Here is a 19,232-nt window from a genome sequence, read left to right as displayed (position 1 = left end):
CATAGAAACCCACTGACGTTGCTGCAGCATTTCAGCAGGACTACTGCCCTGGGTGGATCACTGGAGAGTCAATCTCCCTTAGGCTCTGGGACATTTCCTACTGTATCTCCCTGAAAAGGAAAGGGCATGGGATGGGAGGCTCTGATGAAGCAGTCTACCAAGTTATCTTTTGTCTCTGAAGAAGGTATGGATTGGTTGGCATATTATACCTTGGATGACACTAAAGCAATCATTCCCAAATTTGGGTTCCCCAGCGCTGGACTAGAACTCCCAGAATCCTTGACAATTGGTTGCATTGGCTGGGACTTCTGGGAATTGAAGTTCAACAATATTTGGGGACCTGAGTATGGGAACTACAGGGTTAATTATTTTATGCATCTGAGCATCAAATGTTGAGCTGCTGTCTCCTTTTGGGGCACATTTGTCTCCCCATGCTGCACCCCTTTATTTCCTGCTGAAGTAAGTCATAGCTATCCTTCTTGGCCTGGGATGGGGATCATAAAGCCCTTCAGATGTCATTGGACTGGAAGTCCCAGGCATAGCATAGCCAATGGTGAGGAATGCTGGGAACTACAGTAAAACAACATCTGAAAGGCTGCATGGTTCCTACCCCTGTTCTAGGCAAAGCAACAGGACCCATTGAGAAGTGCCCTTGACACATTCAAGGACAAATATAGTTGTCCTTTTCTCTCTCAAGTTTTGTTGTTGTTGTTAACTGCCCTTGAGTTGATCTCAACTCATGATGACCCTATGGCTGAGACATCTCCAAGACCCTCTGTACTCCACTGCTCTGCTTAATTCCTGCAACCCCATAAAACTCATGATCTCCTTAATAGAATCCATCCATCTGGCACATGGCCTTCCTCTCTTCCTACTTTCATCCACCTTTCCCAGCATTATTGTCTTTTCCAATGAGTCCTTCCTTCTCATGATGTGTCTGAAGTATGACAGCCTCAGTTTGGTCATCTTAGCTTCCAGGGAGGTTTCTGTCTTGATCTGCTCTAGGACCCATTTGTTTGTCCTTTTGGCTGTCCATGGGATTCTCAGCACTCTTCTCCAGCACCACATCTCAAATGAATTGATTTTCTTCCCATCTTCTTTCTTAACTGTCCAGCTCTCACATCCATACATGGTAATAGGGAATGCAATGGCCTGTATGATTCTAACTTTTGTGCTCAGTTGTATATCTTTGCATTTTAGAATCTTTTCTAGTTCTTCAAAGCCAACCTCCCCATTCTCAATCTTCTGATTTCCTGACTGCAGTCCCCATATCTATCAATGTTTGATCCCAGGTATGGGAATTCTTTTACTAATTCTATTTCTTCATTGTCTAGGTTAAACTTGTAAAAGTCCTCGGTGGTCATTATTTTTGTTTTCTTTGTGTTCAAAATTAAGCCTGCCTTTGCATTCTCAGGTATAGCTAAAAAAACCATAAAACAACTCTTACAATTGTAGCTAAAGCTGGCTGTTGACAGAACCAATTACTTAGTACAGAGGTATCAAAAACGCAACTCTTTCTACACCACTCCATATTCACTTTTCTTTGACAAAAGATAAAAAAATGTGTATGTAGGGTTCCTCTTTTCCCCTCCCAAAAGGTGGGCAGCCCACTCAGATAAACATATGACGGGGGAAAGCATCCACTTTCAGAGACTGCTTAATATTATAGGGATGAGGAACCATGACCCAGATGCTTTTGACTTGCAGCTCATGCCATCTCATATCATTGGCTAAGCTGGCTAGACTTGAGACATCCCACAGTCCAATGAAACATAGAAGTTTATCGCACCGGGTTCTCGGCCCGGCCCAGCAGGAAACGGAAATGAGTGGGGGACGGATTTTACCGCACACACCCATCCCTCACTCGTTCCGTTCCCCCTCTCTTCCTTGCCCCTTCCGTTCCAGAGGGGACGCTTTTTGAGAACTGTTCAGAACAGTTCTCAAAAATTTCCCCCTCTGGAACGGATTAAGAACGGAAGAGAGGGGGAACGGAACGAATGAGGGACGGATGTGTGTGGTAAAATCCGTCCCCCACTCGTTCCGCACTCGGCCCTGCTCCTTCCGTTCCGTTCTCAGAACGGGTGGAAGGAACGCAGTGCGATAAAGTTCATAGAGGGCCTCATGTTCCCATCCCTGTCTATAAAGTTTGGAGGAATCCAGGATCACAGTGTGTGTGTGTGTGTGTGTGTGTGTGTGTGTGTGTGTATATATATATATATATATATATGAAGAAAACACAGCAACCTCTCTTGAAATTCTATGTCATTCATCATTTGGGCTAGACCAGGTCGTTAATAAAACTAAGTAAATGTACACTCACTACAAACATATTCCATGCTTACATCAAATTAGCACACATGACTTCCCCAGTTTAATAATCAAGAATGCTGTGAATTTTAATTTAGTGATGATGTTGATAATTCATTGCTAAATATCTCTAACCCACTTTAGAAAATTATAATTCACAGGGTTCTCTTTAAAGAAAAAAAATGAATATTTAGTCAATCAATCTATAGTGAGGATCCAGGATGAGCAACTTTGGCACTCCAGATATTTTTGTCCTGTAATTCTCATAATCCTCCACCATTGGCTAAATTGGTTATGTCTGATAACAGTTGTAGGCCAAAAACAACTGACCAACTATATATGGAGGGCCAAAGTTATCACCCCATATACCCATTAAGTTCTCCAAACAGCAAAACAAATATGAATATTTAGAAGTAGACTAGTGTGGATCATGGTGTTCACTTAAAGTGTGGAGAAGGAAAAATTGCAAATATTTTACCAGTTCAAAATTGTGCACAATGTAAGCAAGCCAAGCTTAAAATTGGGGTTAAAAAAGATCGAAGAGAAAGATCTCAGGATTAACTGTCCTTGTTATACATAGATGTCAGGCTGAGCTATTTCTCCCACTCCTCTCACTCCAGACATCGCCATTCATCCAAAGTCCAGAAGTCCTCAGAGTCTTGTCAGGTTTTGGAAGCCCTCATATGTAAAAGGCTGAAGTTTGGGCACACATGCTGCTGTTTTTGGCAGACATGCAAGGCGGTTGACATCACAGGATGTGAAGTCCTGCTCACTGGTGAAGAACACCCCATCAGGGGAATGGATAGAAGGGTCCTCATCAAAATAGTTGTAAGGTCTTAGAAGGAAGCCAACAGCATTCCCAAGTGTCACAGTGTTGGGGATATCTTCAGCGTGTGGAATATGCAGGAAACCGGTAGTGATCCAGGCAACCAGGTCCTGGTGATGGGAGAACAAAGTGTAATTTGTTAAGAGGAAAGAAATCAGTGATGATTCAGGGACAGAGTAAATTTATACTAATGCTCAGAAGACTCTTCTCTGCACATATCCTGCACCACAACAGTAGCTGAAAAACTCAAGTGAACATAAACTGGTAGATGATGGTGAAAACAGGCATTGATTAATAAAATGTTGACCACAATACTGCTTTGGTCTGATCTCTTCCACTCACATGCCCATTTGTATTACTACTGTAGAGTCCTCTTCCCAGCTCTCCATTGGAGGGAAATTCCTCTCCTAGATCACTAGGCCAGATCTCCTCCTCTAACCTTGAGATTTCTCAGTCAAAACCAGAGATCTGGTGATGTCACTGGGCTTGGGGCCTGGTTATGTCATTAAGCATATTCATTAAACATCAACCATAGCCAAGTCCTGGTGATGAGAGATCCACCATTTGTTAGATCCACCATTTTGGTAGATCTCCCCCCTCTCAGTGCTGCCTTTGTGCTTGTGATGTAACCTATGGACGCATGATATCTTTTTTCCCCCTTTTAAATAAAACTGAAAGGAGATTTGATTCATTGGTTTTGCAACTACTTTCAATTACCTGGGTGATCCGACAGCAGCTCATAGTGAGGCAAGTAGATGCAAAACCAATGAATTGAATAATCCATCTGTCTGTCTGTCTGTCTATCTATCTATCTATCTATCTATCTATCTAGTTGCCAAGCCAGGCTGCCTGAGCTGCCGCTTACATCACTGATGATGCACAGATGATTGATATGCATTTTTAAGTGGCTCAAACTAGTGGGAACGACAATCGTACCAAAAAAGAAGCGATTACAAGGGGATAATGAAAAGATACACTTTCATAGTGGGAACAACAGACCTTTTGGAATCGATTTACCAACACAGGGTGAAGGCGAATCGCAAACCGGTTTAAATGTAAGTGCGAATGAGCCCTAGGATAACAACATGGGGGGGGATACTCATCCAGATATTTGTAAGCCATTAAGAGCTGTCAGTCTGCTATTCAGTCCCCATGACAATCTTGCCTGCTGAGCTATTATTTGTTATCCTCTAAACCCTGTATAACCCATAGCTCTCTGTTTTAGAATCATAAAATCATGGCTGGCAGAGAACATTGGAAACAGTCCAATCCACCTCCTAATGCTGTTGTTTGAAGTTGAAAATATATAAACATCAAATAATTAGAACACAGATTACAGAAAGTTAGTGCACATTTGGGAGAAACTGAAGTGCTGAACATTTGAAAAAAAATAATAATCAGGATTTTAGTCTGAAAAGAAGGGGCAATTCACATCTCAGGCAGAGGACCAGCTGAACAATTTTTATAAAAAATTTATAGGCAAGACATTAGAAAGAAATGCAAGCTAAAGTGATAAAACATATGTCACAAATTGTGAGAAAAACAGAGTATAATCTTTTTAGCTGACCATGCTGAGTATCTTCCAACTGTATTGCAGGGACAATACCAATTAATCCTTTGCTACCCTGTTGCTTTCAAAATATACAGACCAGCTGCTTTTAAAATGTCCCAGTTTCCCTCTACTACTCCCACTTTCCACCTTTGCCCTCAGCTTACTTCCAAAAAATAGTTTGCATCCAATTAATTCAGCAGGAGGGGAGGAGTGACATCTTGCCCTTCCCTGTACATGCAGGCAAAAGCAAACTACTGTACTCTCATAACTTTTCTATTCTTCCTCATTAAGAATTTTGGCAATCTTGTCCACACTGATGTCACTTGGCTAGATGCATCCATGTTTTCATCTCTGAAATGCTGGAGGGTATCATGTGGGGTGGGTGCAGTTACTAAAAGAGCTGTTTATGTAAGGTATCTAGTGGTTACTAAGACAAAAGTCAGATACATAACATATATCCAGAGGAATGTTCCCCCCCCCATACCTATTGAAATGGCTTTGTTCTTCATTGTCAAAGGATGATATGAGTCTGAAGATGTTCAGGAGAGATAATGTGAGCTCTCCTTATACTTTAGTTTGTTTAAAATCATTAATTTAAACTTCCTATACTATAAAATATATATATAATAAAAATCAGGTGTGCTGGTCAGAATTTGAAACGAGGCTCTCTAATATGCAGTGCTCTTTAAGGAATCATCAGCTCCAGCAGACACAAGAACTGTTTAAAGCCTGTATTGCTGCTTAAAAGCAAAGACAATTATGTTTAAACAAAATTCAAAGTTATGCAATACTTCAGACTCAATAATTAAATTGCTATTGGAACTTCCAAGATAAGCTGCCTGGGCCAGGATCTACTGCCAGAGGGGGGAAAACACATGTCTTCACTACTATAAGTGAAGGTGAGATCTCTTTTTAGCCAGTATCAATTTGCATTCAACTGAATTTTTTTTTACCTAGTGCAACACATGTATTTATTCATTTAATTTCATTTCTATGCCACCTTTCTCCCAGACCCAAGGCAGCTCATAAACAAAAGTATTTAAAATTTTGACCATAAAAAATTAAAGAACAATTAATAATAATAATAATAATAATAATAATAATAATAATAATTTGTTTTATTTATATACCACTATTCCAAAGATCATAGCGGTGAACAGCAAGTATGCTAATTAGCAAGTAAGCTAATTTGCCCCCAACAGTCTGGGTATTCATTTTAGCGACCTCGGAAGGATGCAAGCCTGAGTCGAGCTTGGGCCCTTTTGCTGGTCTTGAACTCGTGGTTTCGAGTGAATGGCTGCAGTACAGGCATTTAACCACTGCGCCACCAGGGCTCCTTATTATCAACTAAAACCAGTATAAAATTCCATAAACATAGAAGAATTAAAAACATAACTAAAGCCTACACCAAATATAAAAGCCTCCTTGATACAGTTATATATTAAAAGCCTGCTTGAATAAAAACATAAATTTATCTCCTTCTCTGCTGGTATAAAAATTGCCAATCTACTCCCATGCTTCTGCTCTAAGCCAGTTCAGCAACCAGTGTGCTTCTATTAAGGTAATGGTCAGATCTTGGGTTGCAGGATCGTGGGTCTTTTATCTTTCAGAGAGACAATCTAAACCTTTTGTTTCTAGACCCATCCCTAAATTTTTGTCCTAGCCAACCTAAAAAAGCTTTCTAGAGAACGTGAAAGCTCACCATGTCTGTGATATTTTAGGGATCCAAAAGTATTACATAACACTGATATTAGCCCTTTATCATAGATCACATAGATCACTACTTCTTTTCTTTAATCTTTAAACAGAAAAGCTAAGCTGTTAAGCCTAACAAGTACAGTATCACACTGCATGCTATGACTGAGCCTTGAACCCTTAAGTCTATTTAAAATGCCAGTCTGTTTACCATGACAGTTAAATGCTTCCATGTCTTTACTAAAGATAGCTGAAATGAAAAACAGTGGCATTTTGAACTGGATCCCTTGCAAAAGAAAAATGTCCCTACTGCAAACTACCTTGCTGTAGAAAATACACATGGACAGAAAACACCAGTTAAAGAGCCATCATACTCTATGGACCGTGCTAAGCCAGTGTGTGTGAGGGATTGTTCCAGAGGCAGCCCAAGACATTTTACTGCCTGAGGAAAAATGGCAAATCCCCTCCGTCACAGTCAAGTCACACAATAGCCAAGGCATGTCAAATTATTTTGGCACTAAAACACAACATTCTGGTTAGTACTTGGATGGAAAACCTCCAATGAATAGCTGGTGCTGCAGGATATATTTCAGAGGAAGGAACTGGCAAAACCACCTCGGAGCATTCTTTGTCTAAGAAAACCCTATGAAATTCATGGGGTTGTCATAAGTCAACCAGCAACTTGAAGACAACCGGCAACTCTTTCGACCCATCTGTTTGGGCTCTAAGCCAATGGAAAAAGGGATTTCATCTGAACATCTCAACAAATGAATATCTTGTTTTCATAAGATAGCGCTTAAGGCAATCAACTCCAAACAAAACACACACACTGAGCATGAACAAAAGCATGATAGAGTTGGAAGGGGTCCTATGCACCATCAGGTTCAACCACCTGCTCAATGAAGTATCTCCAGCTGAAGCATCCCCTGCAGGTAGCTGCCCAGCCTCTTTCTGAAGATGTCCAGAGAAGAAGACCTCACCACACCTCTAGGCAATTGGTTGCACTGCTGAATTGCCCTCCCTGTCAAGAAGTTCCTTGTAATGTTGAATCGAAATCTACCCTCTTGTAAGTTAAAACCCTTAAGCTTAATTCTCCCCTCTGAGACAGTAGAAAATAAGCCTGCATCATCCTCTTTGTGCCAACCCTTGAGGCATTTAAACAATGTAATCATGTTACCCCCTCAATCTTCTCTTTACAAAGCTGAATATGCCCAGCTCCTTCAATCTCTCCCCACATGTTTTTTCTCCATAGTTCTTATCAGCCTTGTTGCCTTTCTCTGAAACTGCTCCAACCTATCTATATTCTTCTTAAAAAATAAGGTGCCCAGGACTGAACGCAGTACTCAAGATAAGGATGAGGATTGACCAGTGCAGAATATACTGGGTTTCTTACCTCCCTCAAGTTAGAAACTTCTATTAATGCAGGCTAAAACAGCATTCACCTTTTTTGCTGCAACATCACACTACTGGTTCATGTTCAGTCATAACGCATGATTACACAGCTTGCAGTAAGAATATTCTAACATTTTATAAAACAGGTCTATGGTGGAGATTTTATAAAACAGGTTTATAGTGGAGTAATCCCAAGGTCCTTTCACAAGTGGTACTGCTGAGCCAAGTATACCCCACAGTACTATACCTTTGGTACATTTGGATTTTGTGGCAAAAATGTAGAATTTTGCATTTGTCTCTGTTGAATGTTAATGTTGTAAGGACCAGCCCCTGATAATGTCATTTAGCAAGAAATGTCAAGCGTCAATCACGGTTGCACAGAGTATGCCATTCAAATGTAAAACAATGTGGGTGGGAGAGCTGTGTGAGTGGAAACATATTTAAATGCTTTAAGGGACACTTACAGTTGTCTTTTATAATTTGCCAGGGGTTTGGGGGAAAGTTTAAGTACATCTACTCACCCATGTATTTTCCCCTGATAATACGACACCACCTCCATTTTTGCAGTCATGAAAACAAGGACTCTCACAATACACAATTATACCACTATGATTCTCTGACTAGGGCTGCATCTGCACTGCAGAAATAATCCGGTTTGACGCCATTTTAATTGTCATGGCTCAAGGCTTTGGGATTCTGGGAAGTGTAGTTTGTTGTAGCACCAGAGCAGAGTTCTGGTGCCACAACAAACTGCCCTTCTCAAAATTCCACAGCCTTGAGCCATGACAGTTAAAGTGGTATCAAACCGGATTATTTCTGCAGTTCAGATGCAGCCTAATTTAGCAACATCCTATGGAATCCCGAGGCTTCCAATTTGGTGAGGCACTAGAATTTTCTGACTGAGAATTCTAAATGTGTTTCCCTAAACCACAAATCCCAGGATTCCATAGGATACAGCTATGAGAGTTAAAGTGGAATCAGCGTGCTATAATTATGTAGTGTGAAAGGACGTTTTGTTTATTTCATTGTCTGTATTTCCACACTTGCTTGACTACATCCCATATACCAAGCTAATACCATCAAATGGAATGTAAAAAGAGAGGAGAAAGCAGATGAGTCTCAGTTGTTCCATGTAAGGTCCCATCTCATACCTTACTCAGTCCTTCTGTGAGTTGGAGATGATGACAGATAAAGATGGCCAGCCCCCGGGAATGATCATTACTCACCTCATCAACAATGGTCTCATTGTTTATGAAGTCAGAAAAGGCAACTGAAGGTGTCCATGGGTCATTCTGGTTATAGATGCTGGTACTGAAGGGTTCATTCTCCTTTCGCTTTGTGACGGCCAGCTTGTACCTCAAAAGACAACAAAAGAAAAGAAAACAACCCCAGAAACAAAGTACTGCTGAGATTGAATGGTATCGATTTTTACCTAACCATGAGGCCCAGTACCATGCATCTTTGGTTCATGACCATCAACAGCTGCCAAGATTGTGAAAATCTCTCCATAAAGTGGGACAAAGGGCTGAAACAGGCAGCCAAAGTTGCCATGGGACTGCAACAAACACACACTGCACCCAGCCTTTATGTAGTCAGATAAATTTCCATTCCACAAAGTCAATGCAGGATCCTCCATATAATGATGAATATCTTTTTTAATTCTTCTCCCGCCTTGACTACAATTTCCTAGGATCCCAAAGGATTTTTAATGGCTGCAAGTCCCTTGTTCTTTACCTATCATCCCAATGGTTAACTAGTGAGTAGAACAGATCCAGGACTAAAGTCTTCTCTTGAATGGAAACCCAGCTCTTAATTTTTTTACATCTGCGGGTACTGGATATCACTTTGGTCCATTGAAAAACGATTCACCAGTAAAGAGGTAGACAAGACATCATATAAGCTTAGGGAGAGTATTTCCAAGACTATTAGAATTCACCCCAGGTTTTACACTTCATGACATATTTTGTAAAAACAAACAAACAAACAAAAAACAAGTGGATCTTATCTCACAATGTCATATGTTTAGGAAACGTGCAATGCATTTTGGATAAATAAAAGCATGGATGGATTTTTTTAAAAAATGTGAATGATTAAAAGATATGTATAGTGGAAAGCACACACCAACACATTTGGTCAATGAGAAATGTGTGCATCCAAACTGCTACGATACATTAGAAAAATGTGTTGACATTTTGATGCAGGACTGAAAATAGAGTTTCATGGCCTCAGCCAAACAAAAGATGAAATTAAAATGTAAATGGGGTTCAGAAAAATACCATGAAATTGAAACTGGAGTTTTTGACATCCCTGTTTTATCCATCATAGCCAACTGATATGTTTGAGCTGAAACCTGGAGTGATGGGCATGTACAGCCAAAAATATACTGTATATATGAAGGACTCAACAGCCACAAGTTTAAGAGAAGCCATTACTTCACACATCCAACTTGGCTTAAGTTAAAGGAAATAAGTCACTTACCTGCCCCAACTAATCGATTTCTCCATTGCATCTGTCTCTGGTAAGTGATCCCCAGCAAAGCTGATTAACTGGATTCGATAGCCACGCTTATGCCCCCATTTGTTAGTGTCCTTTGATGCAAAATATATGTATCTTGGCATGTTATCATGGAGGCGGAAAGCTGCTTTGTCCTCAGTATCCAGTACCTTTTTCACCATTTTCATCCGGTAGATCTCATTTTCTGGACTCCAAGGGGCCTTCATGGTTTCAAAAGCCATGTCATTGGCTAATAAGGAATTTTTCACACCTAGAAATGGGATGAGGGAAGGGACAGAAAAACAGAGGGTCAGAGGAAGAATTTTGGGCTGCTTAGTACTCATACGTTTCTAGTGATAGTGCTGTCCTGGGCATTCTGACACTGAGAAGAAAAGGTTAATCCATGGCCTTTCTCAGCATCAAGTTGTCCTTACAGGTATCAGAATTGAAAAGAATAAACAAAATGAGAATCTCAAGTTCAAAAATCAAACTTTTGTAGTAAGAAATGACCCAAAATGGCTTGCTTATTTCAGTGAAAACAAAAAAACAGCATAAATGTACAGGCAAAGTTACACTGACAGTCAGATTTCAAGCCTAGTTCAAAGGGCTCCTTTTAAGAGCATACCCCAACTAAAATGATATAAAGAATATTTATAATGCAAATTGTATGTAATTCAGGTGGTCACTGACTATAACAAAACAAACCATATTTTATTTTTAAATAGATATAAAACTGGACTTGGTTGGACAGCAGTGAATGTGTATGAATGTTCTATGTTATTTGTACACATATTATATCTGCTTTTGCAGCCATCATGGCATAGTGGTTCAAGCTTTGACTCTGGAGACTAGCGTTCAGATCCCCGCTCTGCCATGGAAACCCACTGGGTGACCCTGGGCAAGTCACATACTGTCAGCCCTCAGAAAACCCTGTGATAGCTTCACCTTAGGTTTGCCAGAGGTTTGAAACAGCTTGAAGGCACACAACAAGAAGCAACATATTTATATACATATACATAAGCTCTGTATACCCATGCTTCTTATACAAGCATACCTGTATTTATTATCTAAATTAAATTAAGTGTTTGAATTGGCTGCCATTTTGCATGATGACCTCTGAACATTCTTAGGTAAAGTGACATTTTCTCTGATGTTGAAAAATTCTAACATGATGGCTTCCATTACATCATATAAATTGCATATGAAGCATGACTTCTGGCACATCCTGTATATTTATGCCTGCACTCCTTTCTGAACTAAAAATGCTCTATTTTCTGTCCTAATCACCATCATCACCACCATGTTTCAGGGATCGTATCTGACTAATCACTAGTTACATTAATATTAACTCAAAGCTTGCAGTCAGGGAAGTACCTCTGAACACCTGTAGACTGCATCTCCCTTACTTTCCCCCTTCTTGATGAAAAATGGTATCCTTACAGGCTCCTGAGAATTAGCAAAACAAGATTGTCTTTTGCCATAAACTGAAAAGGATAACTAAAGTACTGTAGTAAATAATGTTATGTCCCAGATCCAGTTTGGAATGGAATCAAAATCCCTGGGAGTTCCTTTGTGCTGGATTACACCATTGCAGAAATAGATATGCACAGCTGTTGCTCAAGAGGCTGTACAAGTGGTTACACAATCAGTTGTGTGAGATATTTACAAGCACCTGGGTAAAAGGGTGTGCAACTAAGCCAGTCTGCAGTCTGTTTCATACAAGAGCACCCTCCCCAAAAAGTCCTTGCAGAATAATGAAGAACTATGCCTTGTAAATTTCAAACATTTCTGTGCAGCTTTTTATTGGGTCAGTTCTTCAAAGCAAATAATATATCAATAAACAACAACAACAACAACACAGTTAGACTAATGCTCTTTAATTTTAACTAGGTTTAGCCCAGGTGCTTCCTGGGACTGTACTTCCAGTAACCCAGTCTTGGAAAATAAGGTCCCGCTGCTATTAAATTCTGACATCAAGAAAATATTTAATTGGAAACAGACCTCTATTTCCGCACTACATGACTGTATTTATAACTTGCTATAGCCATTTTGTTATTGTTGTGTGCCTTCAAGTCGTTTCTGATTTATGGTGACCCTAAGGCAAATCTATCACAGGGTTTTCTGGAGCTGAGAGTGTGTGACTTGCCCAAAGTCATCCGGTGGGTTTTCATGGCCAAGTGGGGAACTGAACCCCGATCTCCAAAGTTCAAATCCTACGCTCAAACCACTACACCACATTGGTTCTCTACTATAGCCATAACTATACCTAAAACTGGGAGCCATCATGGTGTAATTGTTTAAGTGTCGGACTCTGGAGACCAGGGTTCAAATCCTAACTCGGGCATGTAAATCCACTGGGTGACCTTGGGCATGTCATACTCTCTCAGCCTCGCAGGATGGCAATGGCAAACCCACTCTGAACAAATCTTGTCAAGAAAACCCTATGGCGCCTTAGGAAAGAAAGAGAATGCAGTAGGAAAGTAAGAGAACACAGACAAATATGATGTTCCTTTCAAGGTGTTTAAAGAGCAAGAATTCGTAACATTAAATGCCTTTCATCTCCAACCACTGATCAGATATCAGATGCGTCCCAGCTTTGGGCTACACACCTGAGAGCCACTGCACTGAGTTGTGCTTTGTTTGCCTGAGAGCTGTTGCACTGGGACTTCCATCTGAGCAGGCATTGTGCTTTGTAATCTTGCTGAGATAATGTTTAAATTGATTTTAAAATCTAGCATGAATTTATATGTGCCCACATACATGCTTTTGCATAGATGCTTGTTCGCAGTATAACCTGGATGTGGCTTCAATGTTGAGGCTGAATAAGTCTATACGTATATCCCCCCCTCCCTTAATTCAATTTTAGATTTCTCAAGCACAGACGGAGTAAAAATGAAGCCAGAGATTTTTTTTAAAAATGTTCTTCTGACTTTTGGATCATGTTCAGCTATGACATGCAAACTCTAGCCAAGAGACTTCACCTAACAACCACGATTATTACAGATATATGATCTTTGCAAGCGCCATAGCCATTGGGTGACGTTTCCAGGCTAGGTATGGACAGAAGGTATTATAACAGGAAATAAGAATAATATTGTGTGACTAAAAGTCCATTGTAGCCAGTCTGTGGGATATGTACTCCGAGTCTCCGAAATGTTATTTCCCCAAGAGCACAGATTTTCCACATTATGAAAGGCAGTGGGTGTATAGATAATATTTATGGGGAAATAAACAAGCCATGAACTCACTGAGGTTTTCAGTTCAAAGTTCTTAGCTTGTGAGAGATTTTCTTCTTGTACCAAAACTGATACACATTTCTCTGCATATGCTTCTAAAACATATGGCTGTTTTTTTTCCTGGGTGTGTCTGAAATGTATTCAGTTTTCTCTAACTGACTGTGTAACAGTCCAGGAAACAGGGATTCAAGTCATACTAGATGGTTTTACACTATGCTGCCCTGAAATCTCAGGTTTGCAGCTAACTCCTGGATTCATTCAGTCTGGATGCACAAGTTTCAGCTGTGAATTTGCATAGTTAAATCTAGTGTCAGGGACGTAGCTAGGATTTTAGGAAGGGGGGGGGTCCAGACTAAGTGCCACCATTATAATGGGGCTTGAGTGCGGCGGCGCAGCAGCACACACCATTCATTTTTCTAATGGAAGGGGGGGTCCGGACCCCCAGAACCCCCCCCCAGCTACGTCCCTGCTAGTGTGTCATTGGTGCTTGTTCCTAGAGATATTTGCTCAGACTATAGTGACACGTGCCTTCATTACAACTTGTTTAGATGTCTGTAACACGCTTTACATGGGATTGCCTTTCAAAGCTGTTGAGAAACTTCTGTGCTATGATCAAACTGTTAACTAGGACTGGTTACAGGGAGTTTGATATAAGTCCCTTGTGCAACAGTTTCATTGGATCGTGGTCAGTTTCTGGACACAATTCAAAGTGGCACATTTGGAAAGAATGGCAGAGAGTCTTCTTGGTGACTGTTCCAAGGAATTTTCTTCTGTGGCAAACTAAGCTCTCCCCATGCCACTTTCCATCCACCCAGGCAAAGACTTTTCTATTTAGACAGACCTTCAGTTATTAACTGGTCATTGTAGACCTTTTAATGAGACTGTGGAGTTTATCACACGGGAAGCATCCCGTGCAGAAATGGAATTTAAAACAGGATTTAAAACCTGGGGGGAAAAATCTAAGAAGACATGCAAAAGCGCAACTGATTTTCAGACACGTCGGGGTTAACATAATATTAAACCAAGTAGGAAGTCAACAAAATGCAATTCTGTTTACTTTCGGGATTTTTCTGGAAGTAAAAAGAATTGGGTTTTGTCTACTTTCTAGCCAGATTAATGGCATGTTAATGCACCTTAACAGCGACATCGTCTGAAAATCAATTGTGCTTTTGTGTGTCTTTTCTACTTTCTGTCCAGGTTAATGTTGGGTTAACCCAGACATTGTCTGATAATAAATCCACTTTTGCAGGTGTTTTTTTTTTTTTACTTTAAATCCCGTTTTTGCACAGGATCCCTCCCTTGTAATAAACTCCTGTGCTGTACTTTTATTCTCACTGTTATGCTGAAACTGTTTTTACACTTTCTTAGATTAGTGCTGACTTTAATAGGACAGATTATTTTTAAACTCTTTGTATCGTAGCAATGGTTTCTTAACTGTATTTTGTTTTAATTTGTGTTGTGAGCCACCTTAGGCCCCATACTGGCAGAAAGGCAGGATACCAATTAATTTTTAAAAATTAAAAACCATTTTTATGCACGGTTTTAAACTGTTCAAATTTTGTTCTGCATGTTTCCCCAAAAGAACATTTCCCAAAGTCCTTGTTGCTGTTGCCTCAATTCCACTCCAGGTCTGGAATACTATAGAGAAGCTGTATTCCAGCTCTGGAAGGTAAGGCAGAGGGGGTCTGAACAGGACACCTTCTGGCGAAGAACAAATATTGACAGTCCTTGCCCATCTTGAAAGTGACAAGTATTCAAGTTGCTCTAACAGCGCCGTCTTCTGGTAGATACATAATTTGCTCTCAAGCTATAATACACGGTTTCTGAAAATTATCTTAATAATTTTAGTTGTATATAGTACTGAAACTGTATGGATAATTTGTGGATTTCCTGCATACTACTGGATGACAAATACTGAAGCTGTAGAGTACCTGGGTCAAGAAATAGAACCAGTGTTCTTTCTCTGCCTTTCTCACGGCTCTTTGTAAATAGTTGGGTTTCATCTCTTCCTAAGCATCTAAATCCAGATCAACAGGATGCCTTTTATAGCCTTCAATGGCTTGAATGAAGTTTTAGGGCACAATATGCAGGAAACAATACACATGCTTTTCAGAGACAAGGCAAGGTGCTAGCACATACTGCCCAGTCACTGTCACTACAAGTGGTCGGCATTTAACAAGGCATGGCATTATTATAATATTAGAAGACCAGCACCCTAGTTAATTTCTCCCCTAGCAAGAAAGTGTGGTACACTGGTCTGAGTATTGGACTAGCACTCTGGGAGACCAAGGTTTGTGTCCCAGTCATAGAAACATCCTGGGTGACCTCGAGCAACTCAGAAGGTGGCAATGGCAAACCTCCCCTGAATAAATCTTTCTAAGAAAATATTAGGATAGGGTCACCATAAGACAGAGGTGACTTGAAGGCATGTAACAGCAAGCAAAAAATATAATCAATAACAAAACGGGTGTAATTTCTTGGACATGTGGGGAGAAACACGAGGCAGAGTGCTGAAAACAAGTGCCATAGTAAGGAAACCATAGACAGGTTGATGGACCATTTATATCAGGAGCAATTGTGTCCTCTGCATGAGCAAAATGCAGTTCTGGTTTACTGTGGCATGGAGACATGGGCAATGAAAGAGCTTATGGATAAGCCATGATTACCTATGGAAGCCAGAGCCTGGCAGCATGCCTTATTCATATTCAGCTTTACAAAAGTCTCAGATTTCGTTTTCTCTTTCACATTACGTTTCAAGCATTCATAACATATACAGGTACAAAACTAGCCAAAATATTGCAAAGGCTTAGGAACCATGCCAAAGCAAAATTTCCAGCAGGTGGTCTACACATTTTTTTAAAAAAACATCTTCCCCTGTTAGTTATTACACTGTTCCCTAATTCTGCTAACTATAGTTACAGTACTTTCTCTTTGTTGTTTACAGGGATTGAGAAATGCAGAGTGGGAATGGAAGAAGAGAGAGTCAAGAGAGAAACGACAGCATTAAACAGAGCAAAAAAACAGTACCAGAAAATAGTGCTAAACTATAACAATGTTTCTTAACATTCCCAAGAACTTACCTCCCACATCTAAGTCCACCTTGTAGTTGATAAAATGAGTGTGGATTGTTCCAAGGGTGTGATCTGCAACTCTGTTCCCATACTTCAACCCATCACCGTAGAGGAATGCTGAGGTGATATAGCCAGTGGCTCGGACTTTGCTTTCAATGGCACCATTTGGATGGAAAATAAAGTCCCAGACATAGTCATAGTTGCCCATGGTAGCCACAGAACGCAAAACAAGAGCAGTGGCAGGCAAACCTCCATAGTAGAGGGACTGAAGGTTGGAGAAATGACGTCGAAAGGGAACATCTACATTCTGCTCAAAAACACAGACGGAGTTCTTCTGCACCTCCGGTTCCCAGTTCTCAATGAAATAAACAGCATCAAGATAGGTGGCAGAATAAGGACAATCAACTCCCTGGACCAGCGAGTAAGTGAACCTCCCAATTCCAAAACTTTCATCCATATATCGGGTAAGCATCCCACCTGGGTTATTGGAGCCATAGACAGACATGGCATCCTGGACACTCAGTTCGTATGCAATCCTTTGGCTCCTAAATCTGATATCATAGATTTGTGGTCCTCTGTTCACATCCATCCTATAGGCAAAACGCCACAACGGGGAAACAACTTGGTTGTTTTTCATACTATAGCGCTTCCCACAAGGTTCGTAGTGTAAAGGACCAGTTCCCAGAGAGGCAGCCCTTGGATACATTGAGGAAAATGCTCCGTCGGGCGTGACTGGCTTTACATTGGCCACCAGGACATGCTTGTCTTTGAATTTTCTTTCCAGCTCTGCCAAGCCATTATAATACTGGCCATTGTAGAACACCTTTGTCACATCCCAGTGCGAGACATTCAGACTGCTGTGGTCTAGTAGCACCTCCATTCCCACTGGATGCAGGAAGTAACCTCTCACATTCTGAAACAAGGCAATCCAGGTTATCCGATCTCCGGACTGGAAGCCCCGAGGGGCTGATGTGAGGCCTGCAAAATCGCTTCCATTGTGCCCAAATACTTGCTTCAGGAAAGTGGGTGCTTCAAGAAATTTTTCCAAGACGACATCATGCATTTGCTCATATTCATTGCCAATTACAGGTCTCTTGTGATAGAAGAGTGTCTGTCCATATTTTTGCATTGTCACATCCCGATGATATGCTGGCCTCGGGAGTGGGCCCACCACATACTCAGTGACATTTGGAACTGTCTGGTTTCCAAAGTATACCACGGCCAGGGCCTCCCGAGGGGGACATGGTCCATTGTGGTCAAGGAATTTAAGCACCTCTTCTTTGGGAGGAATCTCAACATCCAAGTAGTAAATGTTGTTATGAGAAGGATCAGCATGATAAGCATCCACCAGCGGCACCTTCAGATGGGACTGTAGATACTTCCTCACTAGGACCATCTCTTCTGCTGACAGGTCAGCAAAGACCAAACTCTGGTCATTGTGTTGCCTTTTCAGGGAAGCTTCTGAGTTGGCACCACAGGGAGCAAACTCGTCCTTCCTGGCCAGCAGCATACACACTAAGGCAAGAATAGTAACCAAAGCAAGCACAAGGAGGACGAGGAGGGCTTTCGCATTCATTGCTGGAGAGGAGAGTCTGGGAGCCCCTGCAGCAGCTTCCACAAAGTCAGTCCCAGTGGCAATTAGTCTGGCTGAGGCTGAAGTTTCACAGCAAGATATCTTACTCACGCCAGGAAGTGTGACATGTTTGGGTAGAGGCCAAAAGCAGGAGGGTTAGAGTTCACGGCTAGGGCTAAAAAGCAGGATGCCCTTCCTAGTAAGACCTGCTGGTTCAGCACAGAGAAAGCGGTCTAGGGATTCTTGACAATGGGGCAGATAGCCCAAAAAAGCCTTTACAACAAATCTCTGCATCACCAGAAAGGAATCTAGTGGAAAGCTAAGGACCTCAAGTCTATTCATTTTGGAGAGATCCTTGAACTGATTTCCACATGTCTCATTCTAGTTCCAAGTCTGAAACACTCTTCCCTCACTCCTGGCCCCTGATAAATTAATGACTTCAAACATTCATAGAGTTAGACACTGGTCTCTGTGCAGGAGGGGAGAGTGTATGTTTCTCTCACTCAGCTGTGAGTAGAGACTGGAACAGCCAAGAATCAAGGAGGATCTACAATTTAAGCCATATGCTGGCTTTGCTTACAAGGTGGAGATGGGTGTTCATCTTGAGCCACAGGTCAATTTTGTTGCTTTTTATGTAAAGCTGCTGATGTAGCTGAGCCAAGATGAAACAAATAGAAGTATAATACTAACAGAAACCAGAAATTTTTACCAGATGATTGTAGGCAGTCGTGGAATAGCCAAAGGAAGATTCCTAGAACTACAGCTGCTATTTCTTGTGGGGGGATTTAAAACAATATCCAAAGGAAAGGATGTATAAGCATGTGTGTGAAAGCAAAAGCTCCACATGCTGATAGATGGTTCTTCTAGGTTTGACCATACAATGCTAGTATTAAAATCTCTACGCTGGCTGCCAATTAGCTTCTGGGCACAATACAAGGTGGTTGTCATTACCTTTAAAGCCCTATATGGCTCAGGCCTGAGTTACCTGCGGGAACGCCTCTCCCTACATAATCCACCCCACACACTCAGAACATCGGGGAAGAATTTGTTGGAACATTGTAATACTCGATTAACTACAATTTCCCAT

At 41.0% G+C, this 19,232-nt stretch overlaps 1 protein-coding gene across 2 annotated transcripts in view; it reads right to left on the bottom strand.

Annotated features, from left to right (window-relative positions):
• Positions 1-2,370: 2,370 nt before the first annotated feature.
• The window catches only part of LOC121934530 (membrane primary amine oxidase-like), a 30,834-nt gene continuing 13,972 nt past the window's right edge, over positions 2,371-19,232 (bottom strand). Inside the window, exons 1-4 of one of the 2 annotated variants that reach the window (XM_042475108.1) lie at positions 16,582-18,336; positions 10,251-10,536; positions 8,999-9,128; positions 2,371-3,243 (exon numbers count right to left, since the gene is read on the bottom strand). In XM_042475108.1, the coding sequence (XP_042331042.1) occupies positions 2,959-3,243; positions 8,999-9,128; positions 10,251-10,536; positions 16,582-18,148 (2,268 nt within the window). In that variant the 5' untranslated portion in view covers positions 18,149-18,336 and the 3' untranslated portion in view covers positions 2,371-2,958. Of the gene's footprint in view, positions 3,244-8,998; positions 9,129-10,250; positions 10,537-16,581; positions 18,337-19,232 lie in introns of those variants that run through there. The other variant, XM_042475109.1, reaches the window with a different exon arrangement.

The sequence above is a fragment of the Sceloporus undulatus genome, chromosome 6 (assembly GCF_019175285.1).
Source record: "Sceloporus undulatus isolate JIND9_A2432 ecotype Alabama chromosome 6, SceUnd_v1.1, whole genome shotgun sequence".
Classification (NCBI taxonomy): Eukaryota; Metazoa; Chordata; class Lepidosauria; order Squamata; family Phrynosomatidae; genus Sceloporus; species Sceloporus undulatus.
This window is presented reverse-complemented; position numbering and strand designations above follow the sequence as displayed.